General features: G+C 39.7%; 2 protein-coding genes and 1 pseudogene across 3 annotated transcripts; all 3 read left to right on the top strand.

The window, feature by feature from the left end:
* The first annotated feature begins 1,153 nt into the window (after positions 1-1,153).
* LOC113574647 (G protein-activated inward rectifier potassium channel 4 pseudogene) lies at positions 1,154-2,796 on the top strand (annotated as a pseudogene).
* A 697-nt stretch (positions 2,797-3,493) lies between these two features.
* Positions 3,494-10,889, top strand: zw10 (zw10 kinetochore protein). 2 transcript variants are annotated; one of them, XM_035527044.2, is made up of 16 exons: positions 3,494-3,854; positions 4,669-4,803; positions 4,903-5,004; positions 5,184-5,261; positions 7,013-7,172; positions 7,354-7,500; positions 7,600-7,794; positions 7,896-8,032; positions 8,123-8,305; positions 8,401-8,633; positions 9,397-9,468; positions 9,618-9,781; positions 9,870-10,000; positions 10,140-10,271; positions 10,355-10,557; positions 10,643-10,889. In XM_035527044.2, the coding sequence occupies exons 1-16, from the start codon at positions 3,750-3,752 to the stop codon at positions 10,761-10,763; spliced, it is 2,298 nt and encodes a 765-aa protein (XP_035382937.1). In that variant the 5' UTR covers positions 3,494-3,749; the 3' UTR covers positions 10,764-10,889. The 2 variants fall into 2 exon arrangements, with proteins under 2 accessions (XP_035382937.1, XP_081575364.1); XM_081719238.1 differs by lacking the exons at positions 3,494-3,854; positions 4,669-4,803 and having other exon boundaries at positions 7,081-7,172.
* A 447-nt stretch (positions 10,890-11,336) lies between these two features.
* Positions 11,337-18,978, top strand: dlat (dihydrolipoamide S-acetyltransferase (E2 component of pyruvate dehydrogenase complex)). The gene is made up of 14 exons (XM_027004300.3): positions 11,337-12,098; positions 12,734-12,835; positions 12,946-13,070; positions 13,385-13,544; positions 13,763-13,889; positions 14,104-14,279; positions 15,198-15,369; positions 15,552-15,619; positions 15,810-15,911; positions 15,995-16,102; positions 16,245-16,363; positions 16,500-16,662; positions 16,919-17,055; positions 17,494-18,978. The coding sequence occupies exons 1-14, from the start codon at positions 11,835-11,837 to the stop codon at positions 17,621-17,623; spliced, it is 1,953 nt and encodes a 650-aa protein (XP_026860101.2). The 5' UTR covers positions 11,337-11,834; the 3' UTR covers positions 17,624-18,978.
* Positions 18,979-20,080: the final 1,102 nt, after the last annotated feature.

The raw sequence follows: 20,080 nt of genomic DNA, 5'->3' as shown, positions 1-20,080 counted from the left end.
CCTATACCACTTCACCTATGCTTCAGAAGAGGATAACAGTGCTCTGTTTAGCTTGTGAAAGGAGAACTACCCTTTTTTTTATACATTTGGTGAGCTATCTCTCCTGGATCAGTTTTAGGAGGAGTGTTTCTGAGGGGTTCTAAAGGCTTGTTGGTAGCATTAGCCACACAGGTAAAGTGTCATTCTCTTTGTTTTGAATTAGTTTGTTTCTTTAATGTTTAAAATATTACCATGATTTGGTTACGTTCTGTTTGTCATCAGATTTCTTTTAAGATTATAGTCATTTTGTGCTTTTATAGATTGCCATAGAAAATAACATTACCAAAATCAACATTAACTTGATTTGGTCATGTTAGACTCTTGTGCATGCATCTTTTTTTCTTTTCTTTATTTTATCCAGAAACATCCATTTTGGAGCTCTAATGTCTTCTATTGTCTTATTTTGCTTTACATAATTGCTGTATTTATATTGTTTTCTCCCTTTCACTGTTTCCACTTTTTTCCCCCGTTTCCTCTTACTCGTCTTTCTTTTCATCTTTTTTCTACTTTTTAAAGGATAAAACATGCTTTGTAGAACCAGTGTATACATTGAATCAGAAAAGTCATGGCATGAAATGAACATGCATGCTAGCTCTGTTCTATAAGAGATGTTTTGCAAACATCTCAGCTACCATGTCAGTGGATTATGTCGAAGCTGTCTTCAGAACCCCTGTGTTGACATACTGGTATAATTCCAAAACCTTTTTTGCTCTGTATAATCAAGCACAGATGAACAATTCCAGATGAAAGAGACAGTTGCCTATTTTTCATCTCCTAACCTGCACTAAATAATTGACATTGGCAGTGAAAAACAATAATCTCATGCAATCCATCATCCACCATCATGGACTAAATGAAAAAGAGTAATCTCCATAGTTTAATTAGAAGAACACTGGCAAGATTGTGAAAATATTCAAGATCTTGCCAAACAGTTGACTGTGGGCTACAGTCCATAGGCTTCACGGGTGGGCTTTAAGAAAGAGATAGGATGGGGAAAAAAGACATCTATAAGAGTCGGCTGATTACAGAAAAATCGCTAAAACATTCCTGGCAGTATTACATTTTGCCATATGCCTTAAAATATCTAGAAATGCAGTAATATCGGAACAAATTTTATTTTTTTTCTATATTGTTTATTTCAGACTATTGACCTTTCATCCGTGCCATGTTCTTTCTACACGAAGAAGATTTTGTAAGAATATCTGTGATCATCTACCTGCAAGATGACTTTAGAGGTATGCAAAGGACTGAAGGTAGGTCCCATGAGACTAAACCATCAGCATAATATCGGACAGCCAAGCACCTTTTGGCATACCTAACAAGGCCAACACCAGACTCAACTTATTGCACCCCATACTCCAAATAAGGAAATCAATCAGTCAAATATATAGTGATAGTGCTCTGTCTACCTTTACATGCTCTTCTAATCTCTGTAAAGATGCTATCCCTGGATTTTCTCTTTAATGTAAGGTTGAAGCTAAATTGGCTATGGCCTCAACAGTGCTGATCTCCCAAAAGGCTTCAGTCCTTCACAGTGAGAGCTTGGATTTGTAGCATTTGTGCCAGGCCCACTACTCCAGTCCCAGCTGGACTCTTCTCAGCTGCAGAATCCTCACCATGCTACTGCTGGACAGGAGCAAAGTGTTTGCATGTGTGTTCCTCCCACAAGTTAGAGTGAGGCTACAGATGGCCTCCCCAAGCCTCATCACACCCTCTGGAGCTGCTGTCTCAAGTGCCTGATATCCAAGTGGTGCTCAACCTCCACCAACAGTGACCAGTGTTCAGTACAAATCCCTGTGGAAATGTTTCACAAGGTATTCCAAAAACAGCAGTTCAAGATCCTGGGTGACAAGCAGCATGCTTGCCGGACTGCTGGCAAGCGAAGTCAGCAGTACATCACGAAGGAGGACAAATACAGGGTAAACCTCAGGCACATCAAGGACAAAAAACGATTACTCTCTGACATCTTCACCACTCTGGTTGACCTGAAGTATTGCTGGTTTCTGTTTGTCTTCACCATGTGTTATATAGTGACATGGGTTTTCTTTGCTGAAATCTGTTTTCTGGATGTTGGGCTAAGAGATGATGTGAACCACATTAGTGATCTGCACTGGCAATGCTGTTTTGAGAATGATGACAGTCAGCTCTGCTTTTATCAAAGGAGAGCTAAAGGATGATTGGCTATTGTTCTAGAATGGGCCATGTGTGTAGATGGGGCAGTGCTCATTATGGCATGGTCCATAACTGGTTCTACTATTTTTGTCAAGATATCTAGACACCTAGTGAGAGCCCAGACTTTGATTTTCAGAAAGTATTGTGTCATATCTGAATAAGACAGAAAACTCTGCTTGCTCTATAAAATTGGAGACGTCAGAGAGAGCCACATGGTCGATGCCAAGATCATGGCTAAACCAATCAAATCTAGACATATCAGAGAGGGGGAGTTCGTTCCTCTGAAGCAGTCTGAAAAACTTGGGGTATGATGACTTCTACTAGTTGAGCCTCAAACTATTACTCATAATCAGTGAAAGCAGTCCCTTCTGGGAGACAGGTCTTTGAAGAGGGACACTTTGGAGATTGTAGTCATCCCTTAAGGGCAAAGCATCATGTTTGGTAGATTTTTATTCCTTTTCCATAAGCAACCTTTTGATGTCATTTTCAAATTAACTAGCAAATGACTTTACCACATGTAGCAGCATTTAGACAAGAACAGGGATTTGGAAACATTCTGAAATAAAAGTACATGCACATACATTATTACATTGTTTCCTAAGGTTTTTGTGTAAATGTTTGCCTTTTTTTTTCTCCCCCCCCCCTTGTAGATATGACTCGCCAGGCCAGGACTTCTTACACTTAGGATGCGATTCTTTGGGGCAATCACCTCAAGGCAGGCATGTCTGTAGAAAAAGCTTTTTGTGTGGCCTATAGTACATTCAACAAAACCTTTTAAGTTAAAGCATCCTCTGAAAGTGCTAAATGAATGGCTAAATGGCTAAATATGAGCCTTTAGTTCTGATACTGATTAAATTATAAGGGCCAGAAGAACATCTCCAAGCTGTAGTAGTTCTTTATGTAAGACTACTGTATAGCTGTACCTATAGGAAACCAGTAAGAAGTTGTTTGATAAGTTGTCTTGTCATTCTCTGTTCAGTTAAAATGTGTATTAATTGTACATAATATACAAACAAAAAATTGAAGCCTTTCGAGCTTTGCACAGCTGATGAAGGACCTTGAGTACTTGTTTACAACATTATTATTCTAACATTTTTATCTAAGGTTATTTTACTTTTGTTACTTGAGATACTTTCACTCTGATAGGATATGCTTTTTAAAATGTTATTCTCTTTTTCAAACCACCTTAGTGATTTGTATGGTGCTTCTTCTACTTTTGTGTCGTGGATTTAAGTGTGGTGTGCACGTTGAAATACTCAGCATTGTTTATTTACTGGACACCGTTTGGCATTGCTTATGTTATGTTTTGTTTTGTGTGCTTAATAGCTTTTTTAAGTAATTCACAGAGCTGCTGTAGGAAACATTCCGTCGTCTTTCACGAATCCTTCACCACATTCCGTCGTCTTTCACGAATCCTTCACCTTCATGATCTTATTATGAAGTGACTGACTCCCAGTTATACTTGCGCGCGCGGTATGGCGGGCCGTTGTACGATTTGACTAACCAGCAGCTTTGACTTACAAGAACAGTTGTCGAGGATGGCTTCGTTTGTAACAGAAGTACTTGCCAGCTCGGGTAAACTGGAAAAAGACGATCTCTCTTCTAAAATTTCTAAACTGTCGCGGAAAGTGGAGGAAACTAAGGTAAACGAACTCTTTGAGTCAAAAGCACTATGCTCACTGGTTAGCTAACGTAGCTTAGCAGGCTAGCGCTGACACGGCAGCTGTCATTTTATCGTCATAACTACCTAGTTAATTATGCTAGCCAGCGTTCACGTTAGCTAGGTTAACTAATTATCATTTTCCTCCACAATTTAGCTACGGTTAGTAATGTTCACTGTTGGATCTAATATAATCACGTCTAATTAAACGCATATAGATTAGTTTGTTACTGACAACATCTTGGAACTGAATTACGCGATAGCTAGTGAAATCATCTTGAAAATGATTAGCTAGATAGTTGTGTTTATATTGTTTAAAGAATCTAGGTTAGCAAGCTATTTACAATTATCCTACAATTGCCGCCAGTAGCTATTATCACTACCGTTGGGTAACTTGGCTAACTAACCTAAATTGGCATACGTGATAATATTGTAAAACACGTAGGCCACAGACTTTACATTGTATCTAGGATTAGCAACTTCGAATTTTAAACTTTACTTAGCGTTAAGACACACACTTGTGGGTTTACTGATAAGGTTGTAAACTGAACGTTTAGTTTTTTTTAGTTTTTATTTTTGCAGACACTGGTTGACATGTCATGCATAGACAGGCTTGGTAATAGAGAGCTAGCTTGTGCTCCAGTTGCAATCTGAGTTTCTTTGACCACGTAAACTAATGACAGCTGATATGACGAGCGCACAGGCTCCAATCAAAATGATCTTATTACAGTTTTGTTTGAACCCTCATGACCATTATTTTTGTTTTAGTGATTTTATTCTTTTTTTTCTGTTAATAGGAGGAAGTGTCTGACATGATAAATAAGAAATACAACGAATTTATACCTAGTATGGAGGCAGCTGAAGAACTCATGGACCAGGTCGAATCTGTATCCAGGGATATCGATCTTCTGAAAAGTTGCATTGAGAATGAGGTATAATTGACGTCTTGCCTTTTCTAAATAAACTAAGATATCATGTGATTAATTGTTATGAAGTCTACTTCTATCGCCATACTGAATGGTTATATGCAGGTTCAGCAGAACCTTCATGAGGCTGTAACAGAATATGCCAAGCTTAAGCAGCAGCTGGAAAAGAACAGTGCAGTCATAAGCATGCTCCAGCATCTACAAGAGGTGAATATACTTATTACTCATGTCTTTTTTTTATGCAAGCTAATGTAAAATTTCATTTACTTGATACCTTTGGGTTTTATTGGTTTGTTTTTAATATACATTTGTGATATATTTTAGATGAAAAGGCATTTTTTGTAATAGTAGTAATAAGATACATTTATCACAACTTGTTTCTGCAGTTTGACACTGCAATGGAGGAATACCACAGGACTCTGCAGGAGAAGAAATATGAGGCAGCAGCCAAACAGCTTGGAAAGGTGTATAATAGTCAAATATTTCAATATTTGAATAGAATGTGTATGTTTACAGAATGCATGTTAACTTTGCAGAATTATAAAAAACAGATTGTAATCTTGGGTGGAATAGATGTTAGTTGTTTCCCTTAGTTTGCTAATTAAAATAGCAAAAACTAAGATCCTATCAATATCATTTAAAAACAATAATATTGTTTCGAGTTCAATGAACTCATGTTCATACCTGTCGTATATTATGAGTGTGTGTATGTATACACACTGCCTGGCCAAAAAAAAGGGTCACACACTAATTTTGTTGGACCGCCTTTAGCTTTGATTACAGCGTTGATGGCAACGTTTCCGCAAGGTTCTGCAATGTCAGAACATTTATAGTACAACAGAGTTGCATAAATTTTTCCCCAAGATCTTGGGATGGGAGATTTGGACCACTGTGCAAAATCTTCTCCAGCACATCCCAAAGATTCTCATTGGGGTTTAGGTCTGGACTCTGTGGTGGCCAATCCATGTGTGAAAATGATGTCTCATGCTCCCTGAACCACTCTTTCACAATTTGAGCCTGATGAATCCTGGCATTGTCATCTTGGAATATGCCTTTGCCATCAGGGAAGAAAAAAAATCCATTGATGGAATAACCTGGGCATTCAGTATATTCAGGTAGTCAGCTGACCTCATTCTTTGGGCACATAACATTGCTGAACTTAGACCTCACCAACTGCAGCATCCCCAGATCATAGCACTGCCCCCACAGGCTTGTATGGTAGGCACTAGGCATCACTTCAGCCGCCTCTCTTCTTACCCTGAGGCGCCCATCACTCAGGAACGGTAGATCTGGACTCATCAGACCACATGACCTCCTTCCATTGCTCCAGAGTCCAATCTTTATGCTCCCTAGCAAATTGAAGCCGTTTTTGCCGGTTAACTTCACTGACAAGTGGTTTTCTTAAGGCTACAAGCTGTTTAGTCCCAATCCCTCGAGTTCCCTTCGCCTTGTGCGTGTGGAAATGCTCTTATTTTCACTATTAAACACATCCCTGAGTTCTACTGTTGTTTTTCTACAATTTGATTTCACCACACGTTTAAGTGATCGCTGATTATGGTCATTCAAGATTTTTTTCTGACCACATTCCTTCCTCGATGTTTCCCCACTGTCCTTCCACTTTTTAATAATGCGTTGGACAGTTTTTAACACATTTTTAGTAGTTTCAGCAATCTCTTTAGATGTTTTCTCTGCTTGATGCATGCCAATAATTTGACCCTTCTGAAACAGATTAACATCTTTTCCACGGCCACAGGATCTCTCTCTTGACATGGTGGTTTAACAAATGAGAAACCACTCACTGCATCAGATAGGGTTAAATAATGTGTTTCCAGCTGAAACATAATTACCCATGCAATAATTATCCAATGGGAGGCTCTTACCTATTTTCTTAGTTGAATCCAGGTGGTGACACTTTTTTTTGGTGTGTACACACACACACACACACACACACACACACAAAATCATATAATATACAACAGGTATGAACATAAGAGTTCATTGAACTCAAAACAATATTATTGTATTTAATGATATTGTATTGAGTTAAATAAAATCATAGATAGATAGATAGATAGATAGATAGATAGATAGATAGATAGATAGATAAGATATAGATAGATATATAGATATGTATGTATATGTAGATATATATATTTATTAGATATATAGATATCTGTCTATCTATCTATTTATAACCCCCCCCTGGTTTCTCAAGGCACAGGTCAGTGTTGAAGCCTTGAAATCTTGGGAGAGTTCAGATTTGCCTTTACTTCGGGCCCTCAGCTCAGAGATCACCATGCAGAGAGAGAACCTCATTTACCACCTTGGAGAGGAGTGGAAGAAACTTGCAGTATGGAAGTTGCCCCCTGCCAAAGGTAAAAATACAGCATCTGAATACCAACATCAAATAAACTAACCAAGGTCTGAGTTGTCTTAAATTCTTCTAATCTTGAAATAATTATTTGAAAAACTATTAAAAATTGCAGTATATCTATACGTTCTTATTGTTTTTTTGGTCTTATTTGCAGTCACGACTCAAATATAGCTGTTTTGCAGAGCTGACTGGAATGCAGTCTTTCCTGACAACAGCACTTCATTTGGATGGAGGAGGATCTAAGGAGGACAAACCCATTCCCTTTCTTTCCAGTATACTCCAGGCCCTTGCTACCCAAGGAGAGCTGCAGACAAAAATTAAACTATTTGGTATTAACATTTTTATTTTTGTGTATAATTCATTCATTTTTATCATAAGTTTTGTTCCAAAGTATGGTTCCCATTGTTGACATGGTGTCACCCCTCCAGGCCAGGTGTTACTGAAGTACATGCTGAAGCCTCTGATCACATACCCATCTTTGCTGGTGGAGGTGGTTGAACAGCCAGAGCAGGGCACTGTTTTGAGCCTGCAGGGTGAAGAAAACCAAGTAGAGCACCCAGTCCCCTCCCACGTCTATGCCAAAATCCTTATGGTGCTCAAGACCCTGCACACACACCTCTTTGGTATGTCCAGCCATATTCTTAGAGTGGACTTCTATTGTATTCTATAAACATCGTCATAGTGGTATGAGGTTTTTATTAGGTGTTGTTTTTTGTGCACACAGATATAACTGTAGGTGATAAAAAAGTGTCGACTATACTGGGAGACCAGATATGGGAAGAGATGTCAGACTGCATCATCAGGGAATGTTTATTGTACTCCATACCAAATAACAGTAGTCAGCTAGCAGCTTACGATACGGTAAGAAGCTGAAAATAACTACATTTTGTGTGTTTTATTTAGTTCTTTTGTTTGGTTTTTTTTTTATTCTGTCTTGGTTTCTATCTTTAGGTTATCAAAGAAACTGAGGATTTTGAAAGTCAGTTAAAAGAGATGGAATACCTTGCAGGAGACTCGACAGACCTCTTGAAATATGCAAGAAATGTCAACTGCCATTTTGCTAGCAAAAAGTGCCAAGATGTCATAGTTGCTGCGCGGAAACTAATGACTTCAGAGATGCACAATACGGTTAAAGTAAAACCAGTGATCATGTTTGTCTGTAGTTGTAGAAAAAGATTTTTCTTTGAGTGCTGTCAATGTTCTATTAATTTGGCCCTAATTCTCTTTAGATCTGTCCTGACTACAAGCTTGCTATCCCTAAACTGCCAAGCCCATGTGGGGGGAACAGAGAGAAGCAGGAGGGGAAGAGGAACATCCAGTGTGATCAGATCTTGGAGAATGAGAAGCAGCTGAGCCCGCGCACTTTGTGCTTACCTGTGTGTCGCATCAGTGAATCAGTGCAGCAATTGGTGGAGCTGGCTATAAAAACCCTGTCTGAGGCAGTGGGCAGCTCCCCCCAGTGGTATGTTGATGTGATAGCATCTGCTTTGAGTGTAAAGATGGGTTTAGCATAGCTAAGTTGTTTATTTGCAAGCGAACCTATTCTAATTTTCAATGTTAATAATTTTTAATTTTTGGGGTCTACAAGAATGGATTGATTATTTTCTCAAACTATATCTATTGGAGCTTTTGTGTCTTTAAGGCACCCTCCCGTGAGCCAGTTTGCTGAGTGGTCAGATTACCCACTCTGGTTTGATTGGTCAACTGTTCTGCACCTACACCTTCTCTCATGAGCAGCTGTGAACACCAGCATTTTTGAAATGTTAGAAATCATTACAGGGTCAGGTGATTTCCAAACTGTTTGCAGTACTGCAAACAGACATGCAGTTATCAGCAAACAGGCAGAACTCAGCATAATGCATGTGTAAAAATACTGGGGGCATTAGAAACTTAGCTAGCCAGGTACCAGAAACCTACAGTGGATTGCGACTGTAACATTACAGCATGTAATCATAAATCCATCATAGCTGAAATTCCAGCAAAGCAACTGCGAAATGTGGTTTGTTTCTGAGATTTTTCACTCTGGTGTATACTTTGGGCTTAGCAGACAGTTTACATGTATACAAAGCTACATAACACAATAAATTGTCCCCTTTCAGTAAATGCATTCCTGGCCAGATCACTTCTTACTCCATGAAAAGTGTTTTTTCTGTTGTAATAAGGCTTGTACTTTAAAGTGTTTCATTTGAATGTTTTATTCTATTCTTTTTTTTTTCTTTTTCTAGTGCTGTCCAGCTTTTCTACACAACCCGAAATATTTTTCATCTCTTCTATGATGTCGTTCCTACTTATCATAAGTGAGTTTGCTGGTCATTATGTTTTCTTTATATTCTTTGGTGACAAGCCAAACCTGAATGCTTTAAGGAGTTTGATGTTGAACAAATGAATATGGTAATGAAACTACACATTTAAAAGAAATCTGATGACTTGTTCTGCCTTGATGCAGGGACAACCTCTTAAAGTTCCCTCACTTGGCTGCCATCCACCACAACAACTGCATGTTCCTTGCTCACCATCTGCTGACTTTGGGCCACCAGTTCAGACCACATCTACCCCTGAAAGATGGCGTGGCCTATTTTGTCGACTTGGTCCCAGGCTTTAGAAAACTGGGTATGGAGATGTGGAAATTAGTTGAAATCCATTATAACCAAGGTGTTAGTTACTGTAGAGTTTGATAATGAAATCCCCCCCCCCCCAGGTGCTCAATGTTTTGTGGCACAGATGAATGTTCAGAAAGCAGAGATGTTGGAGAGACTGTGTACTGCTAGAAACTTCTCTAATTTGGATGATGAAGACAATTACTCTGCAGCCAGCAAGGCAGTTAGACAAGTGAGACCAAACACCAGTTTCTACATATTGTTTAAGGACACCAGAGTTTACATAATTTGCATGTTATTTGTTTTAGTGCATATTTATAAACATAACTAACATATTACTGCTGATTGTGGACAATTCTTTGCTGATATAGGTGATTCATCAGCTAAAGAGACTGGGAAAAGTCTGGCAAGATGTTTTACCAGTAAACATATACTGCAAATCCATGGGAACACTCTTGAATACAGCAATATCTGAGCTAATGACCAAAATCATGATGTTGGAGGTGAGTCCTAAGGTGTCGTCAATGTCTAATGTTTACAAGTCTGAGTCTTGTACATGAGAATATAGTGTATGTCCATTTGTAAGGATATATCAACTGAAGATGGAGAGCGTCTGCACACACTCTGTCAGACCATCATAGAGGAGGGGCCATTAGTTTTTACACCATGGCCAGAGGAGACAAAAAACAAGAAATACCAAGAGGAGGTTCCAATCTATGTGAAGAAGTGGATGACCTTTAAAGAACTTTCCATAGTACTGCAGGCTAGTCTACAAGAGATAGTGGACAGGTAACGTGCAGCAAATGAAAATTGCAATTTTAATTTTGATGAGCTGGTAGTTGAGGTTTTACCTTTGGCCATGTCTCCTTTCTAGGTGGGCTGAAGGGAAAGGACCTCTTGCCCAGGAATTCTCCAGTAATGAAATGAAGAGTCTGATTCGAGCTCTGTTCCAGAACACAGATCGGCGAGCATTAGCCCTCAATAAAATCAAGTAGACGCCAATTATCTTTGCTCTTGATAACTGACCACATCGCTATATAGCTGCTCTTCCTCGTTTGATGGATTTAATTTTTTCTATTTTTTATGCTTTAAAGTATAAAAAAATAAATGCATTAACTGAATAGTGTCAATACTGAAATATGCATGATTGTTGGAGTGGATGGTTATTTTTTATTGGGAAATATTTGTGCTAGTTTTTATTGACCGTTACATATGCAACACTAAAATATGTGCCCTCTATTGTAGGGTATTGCTTTTTTTCTTTTTGCAATCACAGTTAAATGTATCTAATCTACCAAAGAAGGCTCCTTGTGGGGAGGCGGGAGGGAACTTTGGTGTAGTGTCCTGATCCTGTTTCATAAACGGAATTGGGCTCGGTTTCCCAAATGTCATTAAACCAGCGAAATACAGAAATAAACCTCTCAACTATCTCGCAGTTCCTTGTGTTGCGAACCATTTGGGAAGTTTAGTTAGTTACGTTGCAATGCTGCCAAACTTCGTACTTGCGACATTTTTACGACACCGAGGCCGCTGACAGCGCACAGTGAAGGTTGCCACATATCGCAACAGAAACTTCCACTTCGAATTGGGGGAAAAATGGATCCGGGATTGTCCAAATGCTTCATTACCTCACATGATTCAGTGCTATTTTAATTGCTACTAGAGGTTAATACAACATTTAATATCCGAGCAATTGTCAGTACAAATAAAAAAAGGTTACCTTTCGAATTAACCTCCAGTAGTTGCATAAGCTTAAGTGTGGCTCTTTTTGATTTGTACAGTAACGCAATCTAAATTAATTGTTCTGTACGCGGTGACCGTCACGTTCAAAAGGGGGCTCTTTTTATTTTGGTGACAACTAACCGGCTGGGCAGGGCCGGTAGGACGAGCAGACGGAGAGCGCCGTAAAGCGTCATGTTTGGAAACGGGGAGGTCATTGGAAAGTGAGGCGGTCTGGTTCATTTCGGCGCAGAAATACCACAGCTGCCGTAGGTGTCAGATAGCCTGATACCAGGGTGGCTACTGTTGTGTCCAGGGTAGTTGTACGCAAAGTGACCGAAGTAAAAATGTTGCGTTTAGTTCTCCGATTGAGGTCGTCTGTCGCGCTGAGCCGGCCGAGTGTCCTCTCGGGCCCTGCTGCTGCTCGACCTGGACCGGCATCGTGTCCTCTTAAAAGAGATCACAGTAATAGTGCCTCCCGAATCCGGACCCTGTGCTACGAAAGACATGTTTACAGCAGCATCCTCAAGAGCAGGACATGCGTTTCACAAAATCAAACTGCCGATTTCAGTCAAAGCAAACGAGCGTACAGTCTGCCGCCTCATCAGAAGGTAATGGTAGTGCTCGCTAGCCGGCTAAGCACACTCAGCCTGCAGAACTGGTCAGTTAGTGCCATAGCCAGCTGCCTAACCAACCTATTTAGTTTTTGAGCATTTGTAAAATGTTATACATAAAGGACTGTTTTATGGTGTATTTGAAGTTGAGGTTTGTTAGGTGTTTCATCTTGCTAGTGGGTAGCTAATGATGGCTAACTTAGCTAGGTTAGCTAACCAAATTTCTGCATGTTTCTTTTGTAAGAAAGCCTAGCTACCTGTCTACTTTAATGTAAATAACTTGCTTCATAGCTTACTTTAAAACTACATTTTTGTTCCTTTGATATTGATAATACTACTTTTTAAAACGAGTGTCACCTTGAAAAACGTTAAAGGAAAAACCGATTAATCTTAACAAATGGCTCATTTCTTACCAGGTTTCATTTAGACAAACCAAGACGACTCATTTTTACAAATCAAATAAAAAATTAAACTTTTTTTTTTTTTTATCTTGGGATCTCCGATAATAATGTATGTTTTAGGATGATCTCAGGCTAGATTCTGCATTGGCCTGCTTGGGAGAAGTTTCATCTCCTATGCTATGGTTTGACTTGGAGTTGCACCTGTAGAGTGACCATCTCCATTCTCTGCAGGTGGAATTGCCCGCTTTGTCTCCCACCATGCAGCTGGGCACCATTGCTCGCTGGGAGAAGAAGGAGGGTGATAAAATCAATGAGGGTGACTTAATTGCAGAGGTAAGACCAAATGAAGCAGTTTGTTGCATGTTGCTCCAGATTTGCCCTTAATTACATAAGTCATGCTATAATATGAGTAAACATGTTTTTTGTGTGCTGTGCTCATTTAGGTGGAAACAGACAAGGCCACAGTAGGGTTTGAGATGCTGGAGGAATGCTACCTTGCCAAGATCTTGGTACCAGAGGGCACAAGAGATGTGCCCATTGGAGCGGTTATCTGCATTACTGTTGACAAGTTAGAAGGATTTCTTTTTCTTCTTCACTTGATCTAGTTTTACAGGACATCTTGGGAAAACTCAGATTTTTTTTTGCAACTAATTATTCAGTCAGTGCCACTTGGTCTCACTTTGCAGGATTCAGTATCACCCTCATGCTTCAAAGTTTCCAGTTAAATACGCATACCATTGTGACCACCTTTTTTCTTTATAAGATGTATAAAAATCTCTGAACTCATTTTGCACAAAATCTAGCAGTCAATGTGAACCTCTTGACCAATGCTGCTTTTCTTCCATGCCCAGCGTGTTCTCACTTTTCCGCCTTTTACCTCAGCCCTGACCTCATCCCCGCATTTAAGGACCTCACACTGGACAAGCTGCCCACATCAGCTGCAGCTCCGGCAGTCCCTCCGCCACCGGCAGCCCCTGCTGCTGCTGCCACCTCCCCCTCCCCTCCACAGGCCCCAGGCAGCTCTTACCCACCACACATGAAGGTGCATTGTGCTTTAGAGCACCTGTGTTTTTGCATGTGCTGCCTTTAGGGAAAGTTTTGTGCTTTTTGTGTGTGTGAGAGGGAGGGAATCAAAATTGTAGTAAAGTACACAAAGTTTCCAGGTATGAATGTGCCAGTACAGATCATCAGGTATCTCAACAGCATTGTGAATAATACTGTAACACTGATGTTTTATATCTCTGTATTTGTGTGCCATAGATCCTACTGCCAGCTCTTTCCCCCACTATGACTATGGGCACAGTGCAACGCTGGGAGAAGAAAGTGGGTGAAAAGTTGAATGAAGGCGACCTGCTGGCTGAAATTGAGACTGATAAGGCCACAATAGGTAAGCTGTCACTGTGTGTTTCTTGCATAATGATTGCATGGTGTAACCTAGGACCTTAAATCTTTACTATATGAAAATAGCAGCAAATGACTATGGGCATACTGACCTTACTGTTTTTGCCTAACCAGAAAACAAATGCTCAGTATTCTCTGAAGTCCAGCCCCCTGTCCACTCTCTGCTCCTGTAAGATATTTTGCTCCTGTGGTTTGTTTAGGGTTTGAGGTTCTGGAAGAAGGCTACCTGGCTAAGATCTTGATCTCTGAGGGAACCAGGGATGTCCCTTTGGGCACCCCACTCTGCATCATGGTAGAAAAAGAATCTGACATTCAAGCATTCACTGACTATGTCGAGACAGGTGTAGCCACCAGCCCCCCACCAGCTCCTGCACCGGTAAAGAACTTTACTTAATGATCTTGTTTGTGTGCCAACGTGATTGGGCTTCGCATAGACTGATGTTATATAAATGACATTAGACCTTATATTCTCAAACATAAATATGGTGGCTGCTGCTTGTATTGCTACCCATAAGCCAAGTGGATCGCAAGTTCTCATTCTTTCCTGAACCCATGTTTTAGACATGTTTGTCAAGGAGCATGGGTGGTTACATTTCTTTCAGCTCAAATCCAACATCTTTAAACTTACAACAGTGTGGAATGGTGCAATTTACTGTATTTTGGCCGCTGTAGGTTTATAGCATGTCAAGGCCTCTCTGATTGTAGCTTTCATAGAGAAAGAGACACCGGGAATTACTTCACAGTGAGACTGAATCAAATTTACTGCATTTACCGTGAATTTAAAAAAAGAATTCCCAACAGCATAATAAATATGTTCACACGTCCTCGTATTAGGTGTTTAGGTGATATCAGTTCAGTTATATAGCAAAGGTAGGACTGCACTTTTTTTTTTTTCTTTTTTTTTTTTTTTTTTAAATTTATTGCATACCTGCACTTTGTATCCAGCTGCTGAATTAGTTTCAGGTAGAAGGAAGACACATCTCTTAGTAAGGTCTTTTTCCTTATTTGTTGATTGGTTTGTTCTAATAATGTATTAGGGTACTGTTTGTTTTTTTAAGCCAAAATTTATCAAATCTTAAGCCAAACTATTTTCAGAAAAGTAAAAGCAAAAGAATCCTATCATTCTTTTGACTTCTGTGGGTTTTGTAAACTATACTAACAACTGGGCAGTAATGCCAGTTATCTGAGCAATGTAATAAATTAAAGGTTTATGCTAGCACTCTCCAGGAAATCTGTGATATGTACTCGTTACATGGCTGTACATCTAACTCCCTAATTGTGAATGTCCCATAAGGTGGTGGCCCCTTCCACTGCAGCGCTGCCACTGGCCCAAGCCCCACCCCCTGCTGCCTCTGCTCCTCCTGCACCTCCTCATGCTTCTGCTGCTAGGAAGGGCAGGGTGTTCGTCAGCCCTCTGGCCAAAAAGTTGGCTGCAGAAAAGGGTATCGACCTCTCTCAGGTCACCGGTAAGCGCATGCTGTACAAAAAAAAAAAAGACTAAAAAAACTAAGCAAAACTCAATTTAAAAACAAAGCCAGGCTTAGTTTTGTCATTTCCTGACAAACTTTGTCATTTGGGCTTCTTGCTCTATAAAAATGAGTAATGCTGAAACTGATCTATCAGCTGTATGGCTCTCCTGCCTCCACAGGCACTGGGCCTGATGGCCGCATAACCAAGAAAGACATCGAGAGCTTCGTCCCAACCAAGGCAGTAGCTGTAAGTGAAGCAACTGGTAATCTGTTGGCTCTCTCTTTTCTGCCACTAAGAGTAATTAATGAGGATTTTTTTAGATGTTTCCATGTGTTTTTGGAATGGGGAAACCATACCAACGAATTCTAAAAATTGGGGTACTTCCTGTTTAAGGTAATATTACGGTACAGTAATGGTTCTGCTCTTCTGGTGCCAGCCCCCCACTGCTCCTGCAGCCCCTGTGCCCAGCCCTGCCCCAGCTCTGGCCCCCGTACCCACCGGCACCTTCACAGACATCCCTGTCAGCAACATCCGCAGAGTGAGTCTCCCAGCCTGCCATACACCACAGCTCCACACCTAAGCAGCACCCTGACGCTCCTCTTGCCTCCTCTTGTTGATTAGGTGATTGCCCAGAGGCTAATGCAGTCAAAGCAGACAATTCCACATTATTACTTGTCTGTGGACATCAACATGGACCAAGTTCTGGACCTCAGGAAAGAACTTAATGCGGTGAGATTCTGAAGGGCTAAAGTTTTCATGTCCTCTCCCTTATTTGGGGTTTGTGTAGTTTGTGGGCTTTGAATGTGACTGTTTTGGCTGAAAGTAGGAGGATCTGTTCTGAGATGCCTTTTCTACATCACCTCATGATCAGGAGGTGAAAGCAGATAACATCAAGCTCTCGGTCAACGACTTCATCATCAAGGCCTCGGCACTGGCATGTTTAAAGGTGCCAGAGGCCAACTCCTCCTGGATGGACACAGTCATCCGACAGTGAGTGACCTCATGGTGCACTTCTCCCTTTGGGCCACCGGAGGGCAGCATGGCCTCTAAAAAAAATCGCCCAAAAAGGTAATATTATGATCATGCACCTTTGTACAGACTTACAATCTTTGCTCACTCCTTACAGAAATCATGTAGTGGATGTGAGTGTTGCAGTCAGCACACCAAGTGGTCTGATCACTCCCATTGTCTTCAATGCCCATATAAAAGGCCTTGCAGCTATTAGCAAAGATATAACCGCTTTGGCTTCCAAGGCACGTGAAGGCAAGCTGCAACCACATGAATTTCAGGTCAGTATAACAGGAACTGTTAACTCATTCATATGCTTCTCAAACTCACTTCATACAGTAAGGTGTCAGCAACACCAAGGTCATGGGTTCACTTCCCAGCAAGCATACATAAAAATGGAAATGTGAAGAGCATCTGACAAATGCTGTAAATTTACATTGTTACATTACTTTTTACATCTATATATGTCATATTCAATAAATAATAGTTAAAGCATTAGTTCAGCCAGACTACCTTCTTTTTCGGTTGGTCTTCTAGGGTGGCACGTTCACGGTCTCCAATCTGGGCATGTATGGCATTAAGAACTTCTCAGCTATCATCAATCCTCCTCAAGCTTGCATCTTGGCTGTCGGAGGCTCAGAGAAGCGGCTGTTGCCTGCAACCAATGAGAGAGGGTGAATAAATTAATGTTATTGTTTGACAATAACTTACAAAAACATTTCTGTTTTGCCTAGAGCAGACTAAATGTAAACAAGCTTTTTCAAAGCTAAATTGTGTGTCTGGATTAATTTAAACCACTGTTGTAAACTATTGCAACACCACATTACAACTATAGGCAGAAACAAATCTTTTTGGGGGGGGGTGTTCTAGTACCACTTTAGAATTATTGGCTGAGACATGCCATACTGCAAGCCTGTAAATTTGGCAGACTCTGGATTCCCATTAGAGATGATGGACTCGTGGGAAAGCCACTTGCACATATGTAACTCGAGTCAGGATCTGGCCTTCCTACTACAAAAATCTACTTTTATTGTACCATCTCAGTTTTATTGGATCTTTATACTGTGTGCGTATGTGTAAAGCTTTGTATTTATTGTTACATCTTGTTATAGGTTTGATGTAGCCAGTATGATGTCTGTGACTCTTAGCTGTGATCATCGGGTGGTGGATGGATCAGTGGGAGCACAGTGGCTAGCTGAGTTTCGCAAGTTCCTGGAGAAGCCCATTACCATGCTGCTTTGAGCAGGGGCCGCTAAGCCCTGCCCCTCCGCAAAACATAAAGGACATTCACGGTTGAGGACATCTCTCTCAAATTATATAATCTTGCAAATCTATTGGCCTCTTTCTCCCCTCTCTTATCTCCTCTAACTCTCTGTACATGTCCATGGATACTGTGTTTATGCAGCTTTAACATGCTGGGGTCAAAACTAACTTGAACCCAGAGAAGCATGTTACTGTTTAGGTCAATTTGTAGGGTTAGACTGCAGATGCAATCATTGGACAGTTTTCTGCCAGAAAATTGTTACAAGCACTACCAGTCTACATATGTTTTTAATTCTATGTCCAATTCTTTGTTTTATCCATCCAAACACCACTAGCCACAGTCCCTTTTTATATCTATGAATTGAAACATCAGGTGCTGTTTTGAAACTGAAGAAGGAAGTGACACATTGCCAAGGCACAAATACTGAAATAATTCACTTCTCTACGGGCATATGTAAGTAAGGGATATGTGTGCCAAATGGTCGCATTACATGTATGTCTCCATCAGGTTTTGGATATCATTGATAATTATGTACATTTGGACCTGATATTCACACACACACCTTTTTTCAAATCGTAAGTGCTGTTTAACACATCCTGGGTTGTACATAAATGAAATTTGTTTTCCTTCTGGGTCATGCGATGACCTTGTATAAGGTCTCGACATGTAAATGCTGGCTCATGTTTATTTATTACATCTTTCACTCCAGGCACAGCACATTGGTGCCTTTTGCTCTGTGTTCTTATTTCTATCAAGTGGGATTTTTTTTTAACAAAAAGTGGAAACACTATATTTCTGTATTTGTAACGCACAAACATGCCGAACTGGGTGATTTGCTGTTATAAATAAACTCAAGCAGATCCCAAAACAGCACTGATATTTTGACAAAGTGACAACATGGTGTACAAACTCATGACTTTTGCAAAGCAAAGATAACTTTGTTCAAGCCATGATTGTAATGGTAAATATGTACAGATCAGTGGTTAAAACTAAAGCCAAAATTAAGTCAAACCTTTAGTATTGGAAGGGGAAAAACCGTAACCACTATGTTGAATTTGATGCATAGAGAGAGAATAAACATGAAACAGAAACCTAACTCGTTTCATGTTTTTTAGATAATTGAGAAGCTATATTTGAGGAGTTCTGTGGAAAGTTCTGAAATTAGAGATGAAACTTTTGAATATACATTTTAATTCTACTACCTATGTGTCTACAATGAGATATACCTGTGGATGTTGTTTTGTGTGAAGATCACCCTGGTCCAGAGAGTTTGCTCAAGATATTCATTACAATGATATATTAGAAATGGTAATAAACCCTTTATCCTAATGCATTCCCCCATTTCTGGTCCACGGTTTACTTGAACTTATTCTAAACAGGTGCACTGTAGCATGCAGTTTTAGGATTTGGTTATCCCTATTTTGTAATCAACCAAATTCTGATAATGTAAAAGCTGGCAGATTAATTATAATACACATATTATTAATGCTAAAAAGTTTTTTAAAAAAAATATTGAGCCGTTCTGGAATTTTCTATTAACGTCAACTTGTGAACGGAAAATATATTATTCTATAAAAACTTTCATGCTGTAAAGGCACGTTCTCAAATTAGGCAAATCTCCATTTCAGTTCAACCATGATACTTCACACTGTATTCTTACTTGTGAAATTTGTCTCAAGTATCACCTTTTAAAATTGCTGAATTATGCTTTGATCAGGCGCCATTATCAAGACTTAAACCTTTAACTCTGGTTAAATTTAGAGCTCAAAGGTTATCCACACAATTTCAGTTGTACAGCTCTGAAACCAAATTTATTCACATGTTCACTGTGGAACTTCATTGATCAGATTAGTGCTATGTACTGTAGTGTTAATAGGCTGGCTGCAATTAGAGTATATGTACACATTCTAATATACATTTTAATTTCTTAGACGATTTTTAATGTAATCTCTTGGAATGTAAAATAAGCGTGAATCGTTTGTCAACGTATTTTTTCCCTCCATTTTCATTTCTGTAATAAAAACGTATGAAGGATTCAGACCGTCAAAGTATAAACTATATAATATTTCTACTTTTATTTCTCGATATTATCTGTTTACTCCGTGAACAGCCCAAATTAATTGCTCCATATACTGCTTTGCTTACGGCTGAAAGAAATAGCGCGGAAAAGTGTAGACCTCTCATACAAATAATTCGTTTGCATATCCGTCTAGCATATCATGATTGAAATATTTAATATCTCGAATCCCCCACAAAAATACATTTCCCATGTATTAACTAAAAAACTGTTTAAAATAAATGTAATACTGCATTCGATGTGCTGCCGCTAGCTAGCTCCTTTGGATTTATCTTAGCTAACTAACGCTAGCTACTACAGAAGAATTCAGCATGAATGGGATTCGCGTGTCTGCTAACGGAGTAAAATACAGTAGAAG

Source organism: Electrophorus electricus, chromosome 8, assembly GCF_041902795.1.
Source record: "Electrophorus electricus isolate QZ-2024a chromosome 8, ASM4190279v1, whole genome shotgun sequence".
Lineage (NCBI taxonomy): Eukaryota > Metazoa > Chordata > Actinopteri > Gymnotiformes > Gymnotidae > Electrophorus > Electrophorus electricus.
Note: the sequence above shows the minus strand (reverse complement) of the source record. Positions and strands in the feature narration are given on the sequence as shown.

Excerpts from the sequence above, each read along its gene's own strand:
- zw10 (XM_035527044.2), top strand. The coding sequence starts at position 3,750 with ATGGCTTCGTTTGTAACAGAAGTACTTGCCAGCTCGGGTAAACTGGAA. Across the intron at positions 3,855-4,668 it reads GGAAAGTGGAGGAAACTAAG|GAGGAAGTGTCTGACATGAT; the intron begins GTAAACGAACTC and ends TTCTGTTAATAG. Across the intron at positions 4,804-4,902 it reads AAAGTTGCATTGAGAATGAG|GTTCAGCAGAACCTTCATGA; the intron begins GTATAATTGACG and ends GGTTATATGCAG.
- dlat (XM_027004300.3), top strand. The coding sequence starts at position 11,835 with ATGTTGCGTTTAGTTCTCCGATTGAGGTCGTCTGTCGCGCTGAGCCGG. Across the intron at positions 16,103-16,244 it reads TCAGGAAAGAACTTAATGCG|GAGGTGAAAGCAGATAACAT; the intron begins GTGAGATTCTGA and ends CCTCATGATCAG. Across the intron at positions 16,663-16,918 it reads TGCAACCACATGAATTTCAG|GGTGGCACGTTCACGGTCTC; the intron begins GTCAGTATAACA and ends TTGGTCTTCTAG.